This window comes from Eubalaena glacialis, chromosome 18 (genome assembly GCF_028564815.1).
Source record: "Eubalaena glacialis isolate mEubGla1 chromosome 18, mEubGla1.1.hap2.+ XY, whole genome shotgun sequence".
Classification (NCBI taxonomy): domain Eukaryota; kingdom Metazoa; phylum Chordata; class Mammalia; order Artiodactyla; family Balaenidae; genus Eubalaena; species Eubalaena glacialis.
In genome coordinates this window covers 69,849,775-69,864,727 of record NC_083733.1, presented here as the reverse complement: position 1 = coordinate 69,864,727, position 14,953 = coordinate 69,849,775, and the positions used below count along the sequence as shown (strand labels likewise).

The window sequence follows — 14,953 nt, the reverse complement described above, 5'->3', positions numbered from 1 at the left end:
ACCTTGTCATTGTCAGTAGCTGTCTCTTGAGAACTGGTGACAGATTTCCGCCCTCTTATTCTGGAACGTGCCCATTTTTCAGCTAATTCTTGTCACCCTTCATTTCTCTTAAGAAATTCTGTTATGTTTTTGACATGTAAATTATAATGCCCTGTAGGAGTCTTTTGTTGTTTCTGTGGATGTGTTCTCTTTATTCCCACCGGATCTTCTGTGAGAAAAGACCATTTTTTGTCTTTTTACACTTTTATCACTCGGTGGGTATTGCAGTTGCTTTCAGTAATCACCCAAATCCACTGCTCCTGGGCAAGTTCCTGGTGGATTAATCCTGCAGGATGGCAGCCATCAACCCGTGGGCTTCCTGGGGTGAGTACAAATCTTGTTTCTTCTGGGCCGCCCCAGCAGTGATCTGCTGGAGAGGGGCTGAGGGCTTTTGGGATTGGAGGGGGGGGGGGGTCTCTCTGTCTTGGTACAGAATTAGAACTGAGTGAGATTTCTTTAAAAAATTGGTTGTTTGTATTAAAGACAATGTAATTTTTGTGTATTTCATAGTCATCTCCTGAGAAGTCTCATTAGTTCTAAGAGATTTTCTAGTGATTTGTGTGACGGTCATACATACAACCAAAATTTCTCTACTAGTTCCGTATTTTTTACTATTATTATTGTTTCTCACTATATAGCAGTGGTTTATAATATAAGAACAATGTTAAAATAGTGTCAGTGGTGTGTTTTATCTTTAAGCGAGCTTTCATGTATCTGTCATTAAAGACATCAACGGAGTATCTTTCTACTAATATTTTTAAAAAATTAAGTAATGTTAAATTTTATCAAATATCTCTCCAGCCCATTTAAGGAGTTCTGTTCTTAATTGTTCTGTTGCTGTATCATATCAATAAAATTCCTGAAAGTGACCCACCTGTGCATTTCTGCTATAAATCTAGCTTATGTTGGGTTTGTTTCACACGTCCTTGGACTCTACTTATGGAATTTTGTTTTACGCATTAGTGAGACAGTTCTCCTTTTCCATTTGTAGCCTTTAGTCACTAGGATTGGTGTCACAGTTCTTTCCTTTCCTTGTCCTAACCGGATCCTCTGATGCAGGTATCCTTACGGACCAGTCCTGGGGGATGGCGGCTGTTGACCCGTGGGCCTCCTGGGGTGAGTCAAGAACTTTTGTCCCCGGACTTCCCTGGTGGTCCAGCAGTTAAGAGTCCACGCTTCCATTGCCGGGGATGCGGGTTCCATCCCTGGTCAGGGAACTATGATCCGACATGCCTCATGGTGTGGCAAAAAAACCCCCAAAAAACAAAAAAAACAACTTGTGTCCCCATCAGGCACATTGGTTAACATGCTGTGGTCTCTCCCAGCAGTAACCTGCCATTGCCAGGGAATTAGAGCTGGGGAGGAGGGGGCCGGGGGCATGGGGTCTGGTCCAGCTCTGTCTCTGGGCAGAACACTCCACTGGGGGATACAGTGTGATGATATCTCCAGGACAGGATGCATGAGAATGAATGTGTGGCCACTTAGGGCTCAGGCCTAGAAAGTCTGTGAAGAGACACTTTGTCTAAGACAGTGCCTCAGAGCAAGGGGGGATGGTTCATGTGTTTAGGCACATTCTTTAACTTCTCGGCACCACTGCTTTCATCTATAGCATGAGGAGGTAGGGTTTTTCCCTTGCCCAAAGGGGAAGGACAGGGTCAGGAGGTGGGACTCACTTCTGGCAGGGAGAACTGCCTCTGTGACTTCACTTTCCTCCCCCAGCTCTGTGTCCTCAGGACTCTACCTGGTGCGTGGAGAAGACCCCTGAGGAGAGGAGGAGGGCCCCCAGGCTTCCGACAGCCCAGGCCCAGGTGAGATGGGGCTTCTGCTTTTTCCTGAAGGGTTGCCCTGTTCCCTAAGGTGTTCAGGGTGTTCCCGGCCATCCCAGTCGATGTACTTCCTCAGTTTACCACAGTTAGGGTTTGGGTAGAGAATCAGCTAGAAGTTTATTGATTCCTGAGCACAGGTTGGGAGAATTCTGTTTTCCATGACTTGCAGCCTCACTGTCAACCAGCCTGTTCAGAGTCCCAAGCCCCAGCTGTGCTGTGGGCTGTTTGGTGGATAAGGGGCAACCCCCGTTTGGCTAGCAGCCCCCTCCTCTTTCCCTCCCACCTTCCCTCACGTATTCAGTGCCTGACTCAGGTTGATGATGTCTGCTGAGCTCTGTGCTTACTGGGAGGAGAACAAGGTGAAGTGTTAGCCCCCATCCTGAGGCGCTCCCGTGCCACTTTCCAGGGTGGTTCAGTCAACTGCTGAGACCTCACCGTCTGCCTAGTGCTGCACATGTGGTTCAGGACACAAGCCGGAGGTGCTTAGGGAGGCCCTGAGCCCTGGAAGAGCTGAGCACAACTGATGCCTTGGGAGAGTCTGCATAGAGGCCATGGGGCACAGAGCACCTGGGGTCCTTTTGCTGAGGAGAGGAGGCTGCCTGGGAGATAGGACACCCCTGAGCCAAGGGGTAAAGGGGACACGTCAGCCGGGTAGGCATAGCCTGGTGAGCAGGAATCTGGCCTCCTGTAGCACCATGGGGACACACTGCATGACCAGCATCTGGGTGAAGGCTGACCATAATTAGATTTTAGGCCAAAGAGGCCAGGACAAACCCAGCCGCATCCTGAATGCCCGCCGCAGAGCTGGGTCTCCATCCTGGTGGTAATAAGAAGCCTCAGAAGTGTTGGGAGTAGGAGGAACCAGGGTCTAGAATGTGGCTGGAAAGTTGCCCCTAGCAGGGGAGTGGAAAGAAGGGGGGCTGTGGGAAGCAGGCTGGCGTATCAGGCTTCAGTCTGACCGGCACCTGGAAGCAAGATCCGAGAGGTATAAGGGAGTTGAAGCAGGAGGACTTTGTGACTGTAAGGGCACAAGGGTGGCTTCCGAGAGAAATAGGGCAGCACAGTTCATGATGTTGGACAGGTGTCATCTCCCTCCTCCCCTCTTGCTCAGCCCCCTTACTTGAGGCAGCCACTTAAAAAAATTTTTTTAATAAAAGCTTTATTAAAATATTCATGTACCGTAAAGTTCAACTTTTTAAAGTATGTAGTTCAGTGGGTTTTAGTATATTCACAGGACTCTGCAACCTAATTCTAGAACATTTTCATCATTCCAAACAGAAACCCTGTACCCATTAGTAGTTACTCCCTGTTTCCCCCAACTCTCAGCTCCTGGCAACCACTAATCTACTTTCTCTGTGTTTGCGCACTGTGGGCATTTCATATAAAGGGCATCATATAATATATGGCCTTTTGTGTCTGGCTTCTGTCACTTAGCATATTTTCAAGGGTCCTGTATGTCATATCGTTTATCAGTATTTTATTTCTTTTCATGACTTGGAAGTAGCCATTTTTAACTGACTGTTTCAGTTTCTTAGGGTTTTTTCTAAATGAGAGATTTTTTATCCTAGTTCTTCAAATTTACATGTGCTCTAATGATTCTCTGCTGTGAAAGACAAAAATAATTTCATCACTATATTTAGGTTTTTCATTTCTAAGTTGAAATAATAAATCAAGCAAATGTGAGATACTGTGATATAAAAATGTTAATAACATCTCTGCTTAGCTTTATGCCTCCCGCCAAGTTAAAAAAAAATTAACGAAACCTCCCACGGTTTCAAGGCTGACTGGTGAAGCACGTCGTGAGTATGCTGTCCCCACGTCACAGTACTGCCGTCTCAGGTCTGAGCCACGTAATGAGGGCATCACAGCTTGGGTGACTGGTGTTCGCTGCTCTTACAACGTGCGGTCATTTGCAGACAATCGATAGTGAAGCTAGACTAGGCTGAAAGATGGGCCCTGATCAGTTGCTTGGGAACAGAAGTTAGCTGTAGTGAAGTGCTGTGAAGAAGTTCTAATAACCACTGTGCTGCACTCTGCTGTCAATTTATGTGAGGGTTTCTGAGAGTTATTAGAGTTAATGCCGAGAAAATAAAATGGAGAATTAAAATAACACCACCCTCTAATGTCTGAAGAGTTGTGATTTGTGAGCATGTACTCCTGGCCCCTCCCCACACCCACTTTGGATCTTTCCCTGTGGGAAACTCAAGACTTGAATGTGTGAGTTTTGTATTAAGTGAGGTCTTGGGAACACAAACAAGAGCCCCTTATCCCTCTATTGTTCCCTCCAAATTAAATATTTATTGAAATAAAGCATTCACCTGGTGAAAATATCAAATGCTGTCATCCCTTGTCATCTGAATAGTCCGATCTTACAAACATGTTGGTTAGTGAAGTTTCAGCTAGTGGGAGCCCATTATTTTGATGAATAGGGAAAATAATAATAATATCCCAGCCCATATAAAAACCCCAGCCAGCCCCCCCAAATGTGGAAACTCTCAAACCCCCACTATAACAATCCACCAAAGATTTCTTCACAGTAAACATTCACACAAAACACCAATTAATGGAATACTCTGCCTCCATCTTTGGTTGTCTCAAGGATGAGCACAGTTTAGTTATATTTTCCTTCTCTGCTAAGAGCTTGCCCTAAAATATTAATAAGTAATGAAATTCTGAAGATGCCAGAGAGTATATCTGAACTTCCCCAGGTTCCATGAAGGGGCCAGTTGTCAGAGAATTCAGGTAATGTAGGAGCAATCAGATGAGATCCTTAGCTGTCAGCCAAACAGCTAAGACCCAGCTCAGCACCCCCTACATCCTCCCTTAAACCCTCCTGTAGTTTAAACGTGAGGCTGGTGTGTCAGATTTCATAAAGTGCCTTAGAATGTCTAGATAAACGATTATACTTGTGTACAAAGCAACATGTCCAAAAATGTTTACAAGAATTTGGGTGAAACATCTTTGCAAGTCATCCTGGCAGATGATATTTGGAAAGTAGGAGTTCAGGTAAGGGTTACCTGTGAAATGGAAGGGCTCACTCCTACCTAGGGGGTGGGGCCCTTCTCTGTCCTGCTTCCTTGCTCCTAAGCGTTAGGTAACAGTGAGACTTTCGTCTCCCAGCCCCACCTCTTGTCTCCACAGCTGGTGAGACTAGGTGCCTATCTTCTGCTGTCTCTTCTGTTTCATCACCAGCCTCAGTTTTGCGTTTTCTTTGCATCCCTAAGGCCTCCACGAGTTGTGGGCCCTGACATTGGGGCGTATTCCGCTGGGGGTCTTTTTTCTTCCTGATTGGCAGTCCATGGACCCTTCCAGTTTTGATGACATCTCTCAACTCTGAAAATATTTTTTATTTAAATTTTTATTTTGACAAATTCCATAGCTGCAGAAAAGTGTAAAAAATGATTAAACAGACAGGGTCCCACTCCAAATTAATCATCGTTAATGTTTTGCCATATTTGCTTTTCGTTCCTTTTAGTCCCCAATCACATTCTTTTCCCACCCTTCCTGACAACAACCACTTAAGATATGTACACAGTTAATCCATTTTCATACTCATATGTAGGTAATAAACTATGTAGACATTATAAGGTAATAATCTGGTTTTTTTAACAATGCTTTTTCTACATGTAGCTTTTCTACACCTTTCAAGGTCAATTTTGAGGTCCATCCATGTGGTAGATGAAGGTCAAGTCCATTCCTTTTGCCACATCAGAGAAGCGCACTCTATTCATCTCTTCTGAGAGTAGGCTTATAAGTCCTTCCTCCTCCCACCATTTTTCCTATTCCAAACAAAGCCCTGTGGAAGTTCTTATAGTTTTACTTTGTGCGCACATGTAAGTTTATCTAGGCATACCCTGGAGGCAGCATTTTGCTGAGTTTTAGGGTGTTTGTGTTTTCAGTGTGACCAGTGCTGCCACGTGGCTCTGAAAGGGCAAAGCCCCTTCTCAGTCTCCCCACTCAGAGAAGGTGCCTATTTCCCTGCATCTTCGCTGCCACTGGACAATATTAATATCGGGTCTTTTAGTTTTTGTTTACCTCAAGACCACAAAAGTGTACTGCATTATTTTAATTTGCATGTCCTTGATTGCTAGTGAGGTTGAATATCTTTAAATGAGTTATTGGCCATCTGTATTTCCTTCTTTCTCTGTGTGTCTCCCATCCCTAGATTTCTGAATCTCACATTAATATATAGGCATTTCATGCTTTCTGGATCCTGAGTCTTCGCCGCATATGGATTATCTTCTCCAAATCTGTAGCTTGTCTCTATGGTGTCTTTTATCAGTGAAATGTTTTTTGGTATATTTTTGTCAAATAATATCTGTCTTTGTTTATGGCTAGTGTTTTGTGTCTTTTTTAAAGAAGTCCTGTGTTTCTTAAAAATTCCCTCCTGTTTTCCTCTATATTATTTTTCTGAGGTTGTCTGTTAGATGACCCCTGACTGCTGTGTTGTTTTATCTCTTCTTCATATTCTCTGAGCCTCTTGTATTATCCTGTCCTATTTTATACCGAATCTTTCCAATCTGGGAATTAGAAGTATAGGTCATTGGAAGTTGGATGTGACTGCTGCCTGGATTCTCTGTCCTCTTAGCTGCTAAGTTCGGTCTTTCCACCTGTGCAGATGTTCCTCATGTGTGCAGGGGCCCTCTGGTCTGTCTTTGTTTACCAGAGAAGAGCTGTGAGGCTGTGTCTGACAGATCTGCTTTGTGCACCTGAGCAGGTCTGATTCCTGATTGACCTGCCTCTAGGTCTCTGTCTCTATCTGTCTCTCTCCCTCTCTCCCTCCCTCCCCTGACAAGTCTCACTCTAATCTCCATGTGCCTCAGTGGGCCAGGATCACCAGGTCGGTTCTGCTTCCGGTTTCCTGGGTGCACAGCTGGCTGTTAGGCCACAGACCCCTCCCCTCTCCCTGTGTTGGGCTGAAGGGGTCTCAACTCCAGGGTAGTCACTCATCCAGGCAGCCTGAGAACCTCCCACACTCTTGAGTATGAGGAGGGTCCAGGGAGTTTTGCCCACAAGGCAAAGTGGCTGGCAGGGATGTGGGGCAACTGGCAAAGTTGTCCTGAATATAGAGGTCCTGAGTATAGACCTTGCAGCCTGATTCTCATGACTTCAGTGGCATTTAAGCTCAGAGCCCAGAGCCTGTCCTGGGGTCCTGCTTCCCCTGCAGCCCCTTCTAACGTGCAGGCCTGGGGTCTCCTTTGCTCTGTTTCCTCGGTCAGCCACACTCATCTGCTCCCCATCTTGCGGGAATGTGTAGAACACCACATGCCGATGGCCTCTTCGCTGGCCCGTTATCATTTACTTTCTTCAAAAAAACTTTAGGAGATTTTAAAACCCTAAGAGTTTCCTGTTGCCGCTATAACAGATTACCACAAACTTAATGGCTTAGAACAACATGAATTTATTCTCATGTTCTGGAGTCTGAAGTCTAGAATGGGTCTACAGGGTTGTGTTCCTTCTGGAGGCTCAGGGGAGAGGCTGCTTCCTTGCTTTCACTCGCTTCTAGAGGCTACCTGCCATTTCTTGGCTCATGGCCCCTTCCTCCATCTTCAGTGTGCATCACTCCGACCTCTGCTTGCATTCTCTCCTTTTCTCTGACACAGACCCTCCTGCCTCTTTCACTTGTAAGGACCCTTGTGATTTCATTGAGCCCACCGGAAAATCCAAGATAGTCTTCCCATCTCAACATCCTTAACGTAATCACATCTCTGTAACTATGACATCTTTTGTCATATTAAGGTAACAGTCATTAGGACATGGACGTCTTTGGCAGTGCCATTATTCAGCTGACGACAGACACCCACATTCACCAGCCTTAACAAATGTCACCTTCCAGCTTTCTGCCTTTTCATTTATTCGGACAACCTTTAAAAAAAAAAAAAAAACTAGAGTATTTTATAGTGAAGCACAGATACTGTATCATTTCACCCCTAAACACTTCTGTGTATGTACCTGAGACATACATACCTTTTAGAAGATAAACACAATACCTTTATCACACCCAACAAATTAACAACAGTAATTCCTTACTATTACCTAATACCAAGCCCGTATTCACTTTTCCCCACTTGTCCCCAAAATGTCTTTTGCAGTTGGTTTATTCAGATTAGGATCCAAGCAAGGACCACACGTTGCATGTGCTTCATGTACTGAAGAAACCAGGTCACCTGTCTTGTTGGGTTGCCTGATTTTGCCCTTGTGATGTCCTTGGATGAGTTCCTCTATCCTGCTGTCTCCCATAGACTGGTAGTTGAGCTAGAGGCTAGGGCAGATTCAGGCTTTGTATTTTGGACAAGAGTACTTGATAGGTGGTGCTGGGTCCTTCTTACTGTCCTGCATCAGTGGGCACAGGTTGTCTGGTTGGCCCATTTCCAGGTGATGTGATGGATTAGTGGGTGCAGGTATTGTCAGCCTGACCCCTCCATCGGACATTTCCCTTTCTGCCTTTCACCTGTGGTTTAGCAGTCATCGATGATCATTGCCAATGTCCACTATTTTATTAGGGGTTGCAGAATCTCTCTAGTGATTTCATTCCTTCTGTGTCAATTAGATGTGGTGGTTTTGTTCCTTTTTAAGTATGTGTATGGGGATCTGTTGGGGTCTTGGGAAGGGTAAGAGGTGAACCTGTGGCTCAGTCCACCAGCTTGACAGCTGCCACGGTGTGGGTTTGGACCTTGTTAACTATTGAACTTTGAAGCCATCTAAGTAGGTGCCACCCTTCAGGGAGATTAGGGAGCATGAGACGGGCACACCAGGAGCACCCTGGGCAGGAAGCCTGGCCTCCCAGCTGTTCTCCCAAGTGTGATCTCTCTGAAAGTGCATTGAGTTTAGGTATGGTGCACACTTAGGTTTTGTGCACTTCTCTACCCGAATGTTACATTTAAGTAAAAAAGTTTACCCAAAAAATGTAGAAGCAGCAGCCAGTAAGGAAACTGAGGCCTGGGCATGTCTGTAAGAGGAAAATCAAAAAATTGGAATTGAGGAGTCCAAGGTTAGGGAGGGTTTCACTAAAGGAGGTTGTGATTAGCAGTTGTAAATGCTTTTTGGAGTTAGAGAATCACTGGAGCAGAAGCAGTTCTGTGTTTCAAGCCAGTCATGTGAAGGTGGAGGAGGAGCAGTTCAGACCAGCAGAGTAAAGTCTACATTGAAGACCAGCATGAGGGCTGGCCCTGATCGGAGATGACTCGCAGGACAGAAAGGAAGGCCGCATGCGGGTGGAAGGGAAGTGATTAGCAGGCTGTGAGGAAGTGGAAGGATGCTTGGAGTGGAAGCGCACTGCGCGTGTATCCATTCAGTGGGTGTTTGTCCTGGGGATGATTCTGCACTGACATGGAGAGGAGGACCGTAGTGCACAGACAGGCCAAGAGGGGGCCCTAGGAAGGAGCAGGGGCTGTGGAGTTTGTCGCTCGCTCACCTCCCATGAAGCACAGCTTGCTCCCCAGTCCCCCTGCCCCACCCTGGAAGTGCCCAGATACCTGAAGCTCACGTTGATGGCTTCAAAGGACTGTAAGGGATGCATTCATTGCAAAAATCAGACTTCCCTTTAGCTTTCTAGTGGGTATTCCTGGTTCTCTTTTTCCTAAAAACATCAGTTTGAACTTTTTCAAACTCAAAGTGCTTTGACAGCAACTGTAAGTGATTCTCTTTGGCTTGGGCTGCTCTGCTCAATCCTGTCTCACCCCTACCTCCAGTCCTTGGGTCGGAGACAATCTGGGAGTGGAAGTGTCTCTGCTGTGGCCAGGAAGGCGGTCACCCTTCCAGGTCCTAGATCCACACATGGAGCAGACTTGAGCCCCAGGTTCTCTGGTCTGTGACCAGGGCTCAGAGTCTGCATCCACCCTGGTCCTGGTCTCGGTCTTATTAAGTGTCTGCAGTTCCAGAGAAGCAGGAGGAATTGCCCAGATGGGAGTCCTGTCCATACTAGCCAGTGTTAACTAGAATTGGGCAAGATCTTAGGAGAGACCTGCTCATCTTTATTGTGGTTATTGTGGGCCCAGATATCTAACTCCCTAAGAGTACATCCCAAATGCAGGGTCCTGGGTGGCTCCCAGTGAGACCTGACCCACGTCAGTGAGAATACTGAACGAATCCAGGACAATTCCTCTATGTACTTTCTCCTCCCCAGGGCTGTAAGCCTCACTCCAGCCCCAGAAAACACTGGAGCGGGGGTGGCTCCGGGCTGAGGAGGAACATGTGTGCTCTTTTAGGAACCAGTGACCTTCAAGGATGTGGCTGTGGACTTCACCCAAGAGGAATGGGGGCAGCTGGACCCTGTTCAGAGGACCCTGTACCGTGATGTGATGCTGGAGACCTATGGGCATCTGCTCTCTGTGGGTAAGGCGGGGACTGCCCAAGTAAACGATGCTGTCCCCCTTGTGATCCCCTGTGCTACTCTCTGTTTACAAGCTTACGAGGCCTCAGAAGGGCTGAGATGATCTTGAGCCCTGAGGTTCAAGGACGAAATCCCTATTGCTCATAAAGCATGAAGTGAAGTCATTCATGAGAAATAGGCAAGGGAGGGTTACATGGCTCTACAAGTCTGTGTTTTTCCTCCACATGTAGGGAATCAGATCGCCAAGCCCGAGGTCATCTCCCTGTTGGAGCAAGGAGAAGAGCCGTGGTCAGTGGAGCAGGCATATCCTCCTCAAGGCACTTGTCCAGGTGAGAGCAGACCCCAGGTGGGAGCGAGGAACCTTCCTCCAAGCCCTCTTTGTTTGAGAAGTGGGCTGAGGCTGTGAGGAGTTCACTTCCTCAGAGACGGTCACAGTTCCTTCCAAGGAGCTTTATCCCTTATATTGACTTTTTTCTGCTGTTGATTCAGAGCAAAGATGCCCACCTTTTTAACACGGTAACAGTTTTGTATGCTACAGTTTCCCTCCTCACCTCTCATGTTCTCTGCTTTGTCCCTTTGTCTAAGAAGACTTCTCATTCATTTACCTGCTTTTTAATTTTTTATTGCCAAACTTGTGGCCTGTAGTCACTGACTCTTCTTTCAAAAAAACAACAAAAAAATTTTTTTTAAGATAGATAATGTATTTACATGATTCAAAAAACTCAAAGCTATATAAAATGTGTAAGCTGAAAAAAATCTCATTTATACTCTCTCCTCTTATCCACATTATTATTATTCTCCAGAGAGACACACAGACAGACACACAGACACACAGAGGCACACACAGGTAACCACTTTCCTTTTACTATAAATTTTGGGGTTATTTTATTAGTGGTTGCCCTGGGAATTATAATTAACATCTTAATTTATAACAATTTAGTTTGGGTTACTATCAGTTTAATTTTGATAGTATACAAAAACTTTGCTTCTGTATAGCTCTGTCCTCCCTCTTTTGTGCTATTATTGTCACAAATTACATCTGTACATTGTATCTCAACATAGATTCATAACAGATTTATTTATTTATAATTATTGCTTTATGTAGTTGTCTTTTAAATCAGATAGGAAACAAACAAAAAATGCATTTGTATGGTCTTCTTGTATTTACCTATGTAGTTACCTTTACTGGTGGTCAGTATTTCGAGTTAGTGTCTTTTCATTTCAACCTAAAGAACTCCTTTTAGCATTTCTTGTAGGGCAGGTTTACTAGCAGCAAACTCTTAGCTTTTGTTTATCAGAGAATGTCTTGATTTCTCCATTTTTGAATGATAGTTTTGCCAGGTATAGAATTCATGGTTGACATATTTTCTTTTCTCTCTGGCCTCCATGGTTTCTGATGAGAAATAAGCTGTTTATCTTGTTGAGGATCCCGTGTCTGTGATGACTTGCTTCTCTCTTGTTGCTTTCAGGATTCTCTCTTTGGCTTTGGCTTTTGAAAGTTTAATTACAGTGTGTATGCATGGGCCTTCTAGATTTGCAGGAATATGTTAGAACTTTTCAGATCTATGGACATCTCACTCCTCAGGTTTTCCTTTCATTTTCTGGTTTGTGTATTGTGTACCCCGTCTGTTTTCCATCACCTCAGACAGTAACGCTTTAAAACATTGCCATTAAATGTTTGACAAATACCTACTTCCTAGAAGTTTTTAGCGCTATGCAAGTTCCCACAAGCCTTTCAAGTGGGGTCTTCCTGGGAACCACCAAACAGGTCAGATAATGACTGTTCTTTGGGAATGAGGCTTTGAAAAAGCTCTAGCTTTGTTCTGTTCCTTCTATCACCAGAAATGTGAGCTGTTATTTTCCAAGGCTACTGCTGAGTTGAGGAGTCAGATGGGATTAGGGTAAGTTAAAATGCCACAAAACTCACCGTTATTATTGAAACTCAGCCGTTTTCCTTGAATAAACTCTCCCTGGGTTGCTGCAAGGCTTTGGTTAATTTAGAGAATTCTGAAGAAACTTATTCTGTCAGGTTTTGCCAGTTTTATGGTTGCTTTTATGGAGTGGTGAAATTGCACTGACGTCTTACCGAGGTTAATTACTTGCAATAATTTCTATTGTTTGTTTCCTGAGTTTCTTTGTGCAACTATAAGCACATAGGCATATGTAGTTACTTTTCACCTTTCCAAAGGTAGAATACAATACATATCGTTCTGTATCTTGTTGTTTTTAATTTAACGATGTACCATGGCCCCCTCTTGAGTCCTGAAGTTGGACATCTTCCCATCTAGTGAAGTGGACTTTTGTGGAGTCTTACCAGTTGCCCCCTATCTGGATCTGAAACCTTCCACCAAGGAGTCATGAATTCCAGTAGCTTTAATGGTCAGTGCTGACCATTCTAAGTAACTGTCCTGAGCCCTGTGGTTCCACCACCTCCATCCTTACACTTCTGCCTTCTTGGAAATCATCTCAGCTGTCTCCTTCATCTTGATAGAACCAGGAATCTCGTCTCTCCCTTCTAGATTGTTTCCCCGTCTTCCTGATCTATATCCCTGATGCCAACCTTCTGTGAGTCTGCTAAGCTGGAAATGGGGAAGTCATCCTGACTCCCTGCTCTTTCCTCTCTAAGAAGTAATCTCTTGTCTGACTTCTGAGATTTTCTTCCTCTGAAATGTCAGCTGTGTCATTCAGCTTCCACCAAATCACCCTCAGGTAGGCACCCTCATAAAATTCCAGCTCAAGTTGGTGAGTGAATTATTATTTGTTATTAGCCCCCTCAGATGTTATTTCTAGATTTATATCCCTGAAATCTTCCATTATGAGGTCTCTGCCAGTAAACCTACAGTGACTTGAGTTGCCTTTTAAATAACTCTGACCGGATTTCAAGACCTTCCAATTTTTTTCTATTATTTTGCTCATTTCCTGACTCGTTCCTGCAGTTTACTCAGCTGGCATCCTTAAGGCCCTCCTTACATTTCAGTCACATCACGCATGCCTTTGCTCATGCCATACCAGCAGTCTGTCTGTATATGAGCCATGCCCGAAGACTGAGCTCATGTCATTTCTCTTGTGTGAAACCTTCCTTGATTCCTTCTGTCGTGGTCTCCTTTTCTGACCTCCCATCCGCTTAGCATCTACAACCCCACAAACTCTCAGTGATGTAATGTGTGTATTCATAACTGTTTAGATTGTCACCTCATCACATAGATTATAATTTACAGGTGGAAGAGACACTCAGGCCATAAGTACTGAGTATGAAGCTGGACGGACATTGTTTATCTAATCAGTGACTTGGTCAGCTACCATTTTTTAAAGTTTCTACTGGAAAAATTCAAAAGTTGTTTTAAGATCATTCCCTAACTACTAGGAGCTAAGCTTAAAATTGATAGTAAGTGCCATTTCTTGAGCAGAGTAGGATCTCTCTCTGTTGTAATGGACTTGGGTAGTAAAAGGGGGAAAATTGTGTATAGTGAAGAAAGAAGAAAAACCTGGAGAAAGAGGACAAGGGTCTAGGCCCTGTTGGGTATCTGCAGCATTAGACCCTGTGGTATGCTGAATAATGATACCCGCCCCCGCAAAATGTCCACATCTGAAACTTGTGAATATGGTGCCTTATATGGCAAAAGAGACTTTTTCAGATGTGAATTAAACTAGGGATCTTGAGATAGATTATCTTGGATCGTCTGGATGGGCCCATGTTATCGTGAGGTCGTTCTAAGAGTGAGGCAGGAGTGTCAGAGACACAGAGATGTGACTGACAGAAGCAAAGGTTGGAATGATATACTTTGAAGATGGAGGGGGGAACTACAAGCCAAAGAATGCAGGCAGCTTTTAAAGCTGGAAAAGGCAAGGATGTGGATTTTCCCCTAGAGCTTCTGAAGGAAAGCTATCTTGATTTTAGCCCAGTGAAAGCCATTTAGAACTTCTGACTTTCAGACTGTGAGAGTGAGTTTGTTATTTTAAGCCACTACATGTGTGGTAATTTGTTACAGCTGCAATAGGAAACTAATACAGACCCCTGTTGTTGGAGGACTGATACCTCAGCAGTGATGATAGGTAGCTTCCACATATTGAATTTGCCAGACATTTTGCTGGATTCACAATCTCATTTAATCTTCAGAAAAGTCACGTAAGGATAGTGGCAGAGCCAGTACTTAAATACAGATTATCAGACTATAACTCCTGTATCTGCTTCATTGCAGTGTGCTGTCTTTCAAGTCTATCTCTTTTGTCATTATTCTACACATGTTAGAAGAACTTTAGGAGTATCCTGAAACCATGTGATTTTTGCCATTCGGGCAGATGATTTTGTGTTATTGACTGAACTCTGTGAGATAGGAAATAATGTGATAGCTTGAAGCCTTTGTTGGTGATACTTTCTCTTAACCCCATCCCCTTCTTTTTTTGACAGGTGTCAAAGTAGGGGAACAGTAAGGACATTATAACATAGAAATGAATTAGCACACTTTAATAATTTAAACATTAGTTGCTGAGGGGCTGGTTGTTCATCTGTCTTTTGTTAAGCCAGTTATTATTTTTTCACCTTAATAGTATTAAATGCGTCTGGATCCTCCAGACAACCCCCAGGTTCAGTGATTCACTAGAAGGACTCCCTGGACTCAAAAGGCATTATATTCAGAGTAATGGTTTATTACAGTGCAAGGACACAAAGCAACATCAGCAGAGGGTAAAGGTGCATGGAACTAGGTCTGGAGGAAACCAAATGCAAGCTTTCAGTAGTTCTTTCCCAGTGGAGTTG

The 14,953-nt window shown here is 44.4% G+C and overlaps 1 protein-coding gene across 7 annotated transcripts in view; it reads left to right on the top strand.

Annotated features, from left to right (window-relative positions):
* The window catches only part of ZNF606 (zinc finger protein 606), a 29,221-nt gene that overhangs the window by 1,185 nt on the left and 13,083 nt on the right, over positions 1 to 14,953 (top strand). For 5 of the 7 annotated variants that reach the window (XR_009697810.1, XR_009697809.1, XM_061172734.1 and 2 more), the window contains exons 2-6: positions 268 to 363; positions 1,099 to 1,155; positions 1,759 to 1,847; positions 10,073 to 10,199; positions 10,428 to 10,526. Coding sequence is in view for 3 of the 7 variants with exons in the window: in XM_061172734.1 (XP_061028717.1) it covers positions 333 to 363; positions 1,099 to 1,155; positions 1,759 to 1,847; positions 10,073 to 10,199; positions 10,428 to 10,526 (403 nt within the window). In the remaining 4 variants the exon portion in view is untranslated. Of the gene's footprint in view, positions 1 to 267; positions 364 to 1,098; positions 1,156 to 1,758; positions 1,848 to 10,072; positions 10,200 to 10,427; positions 10,527 to 12,039; positions 12,099 to 14,953 lie in introns of those variants that run through there. The other 2 variants (XR_009697811.1, XM_061172732.1) reach the window with 2 other exon arrangements.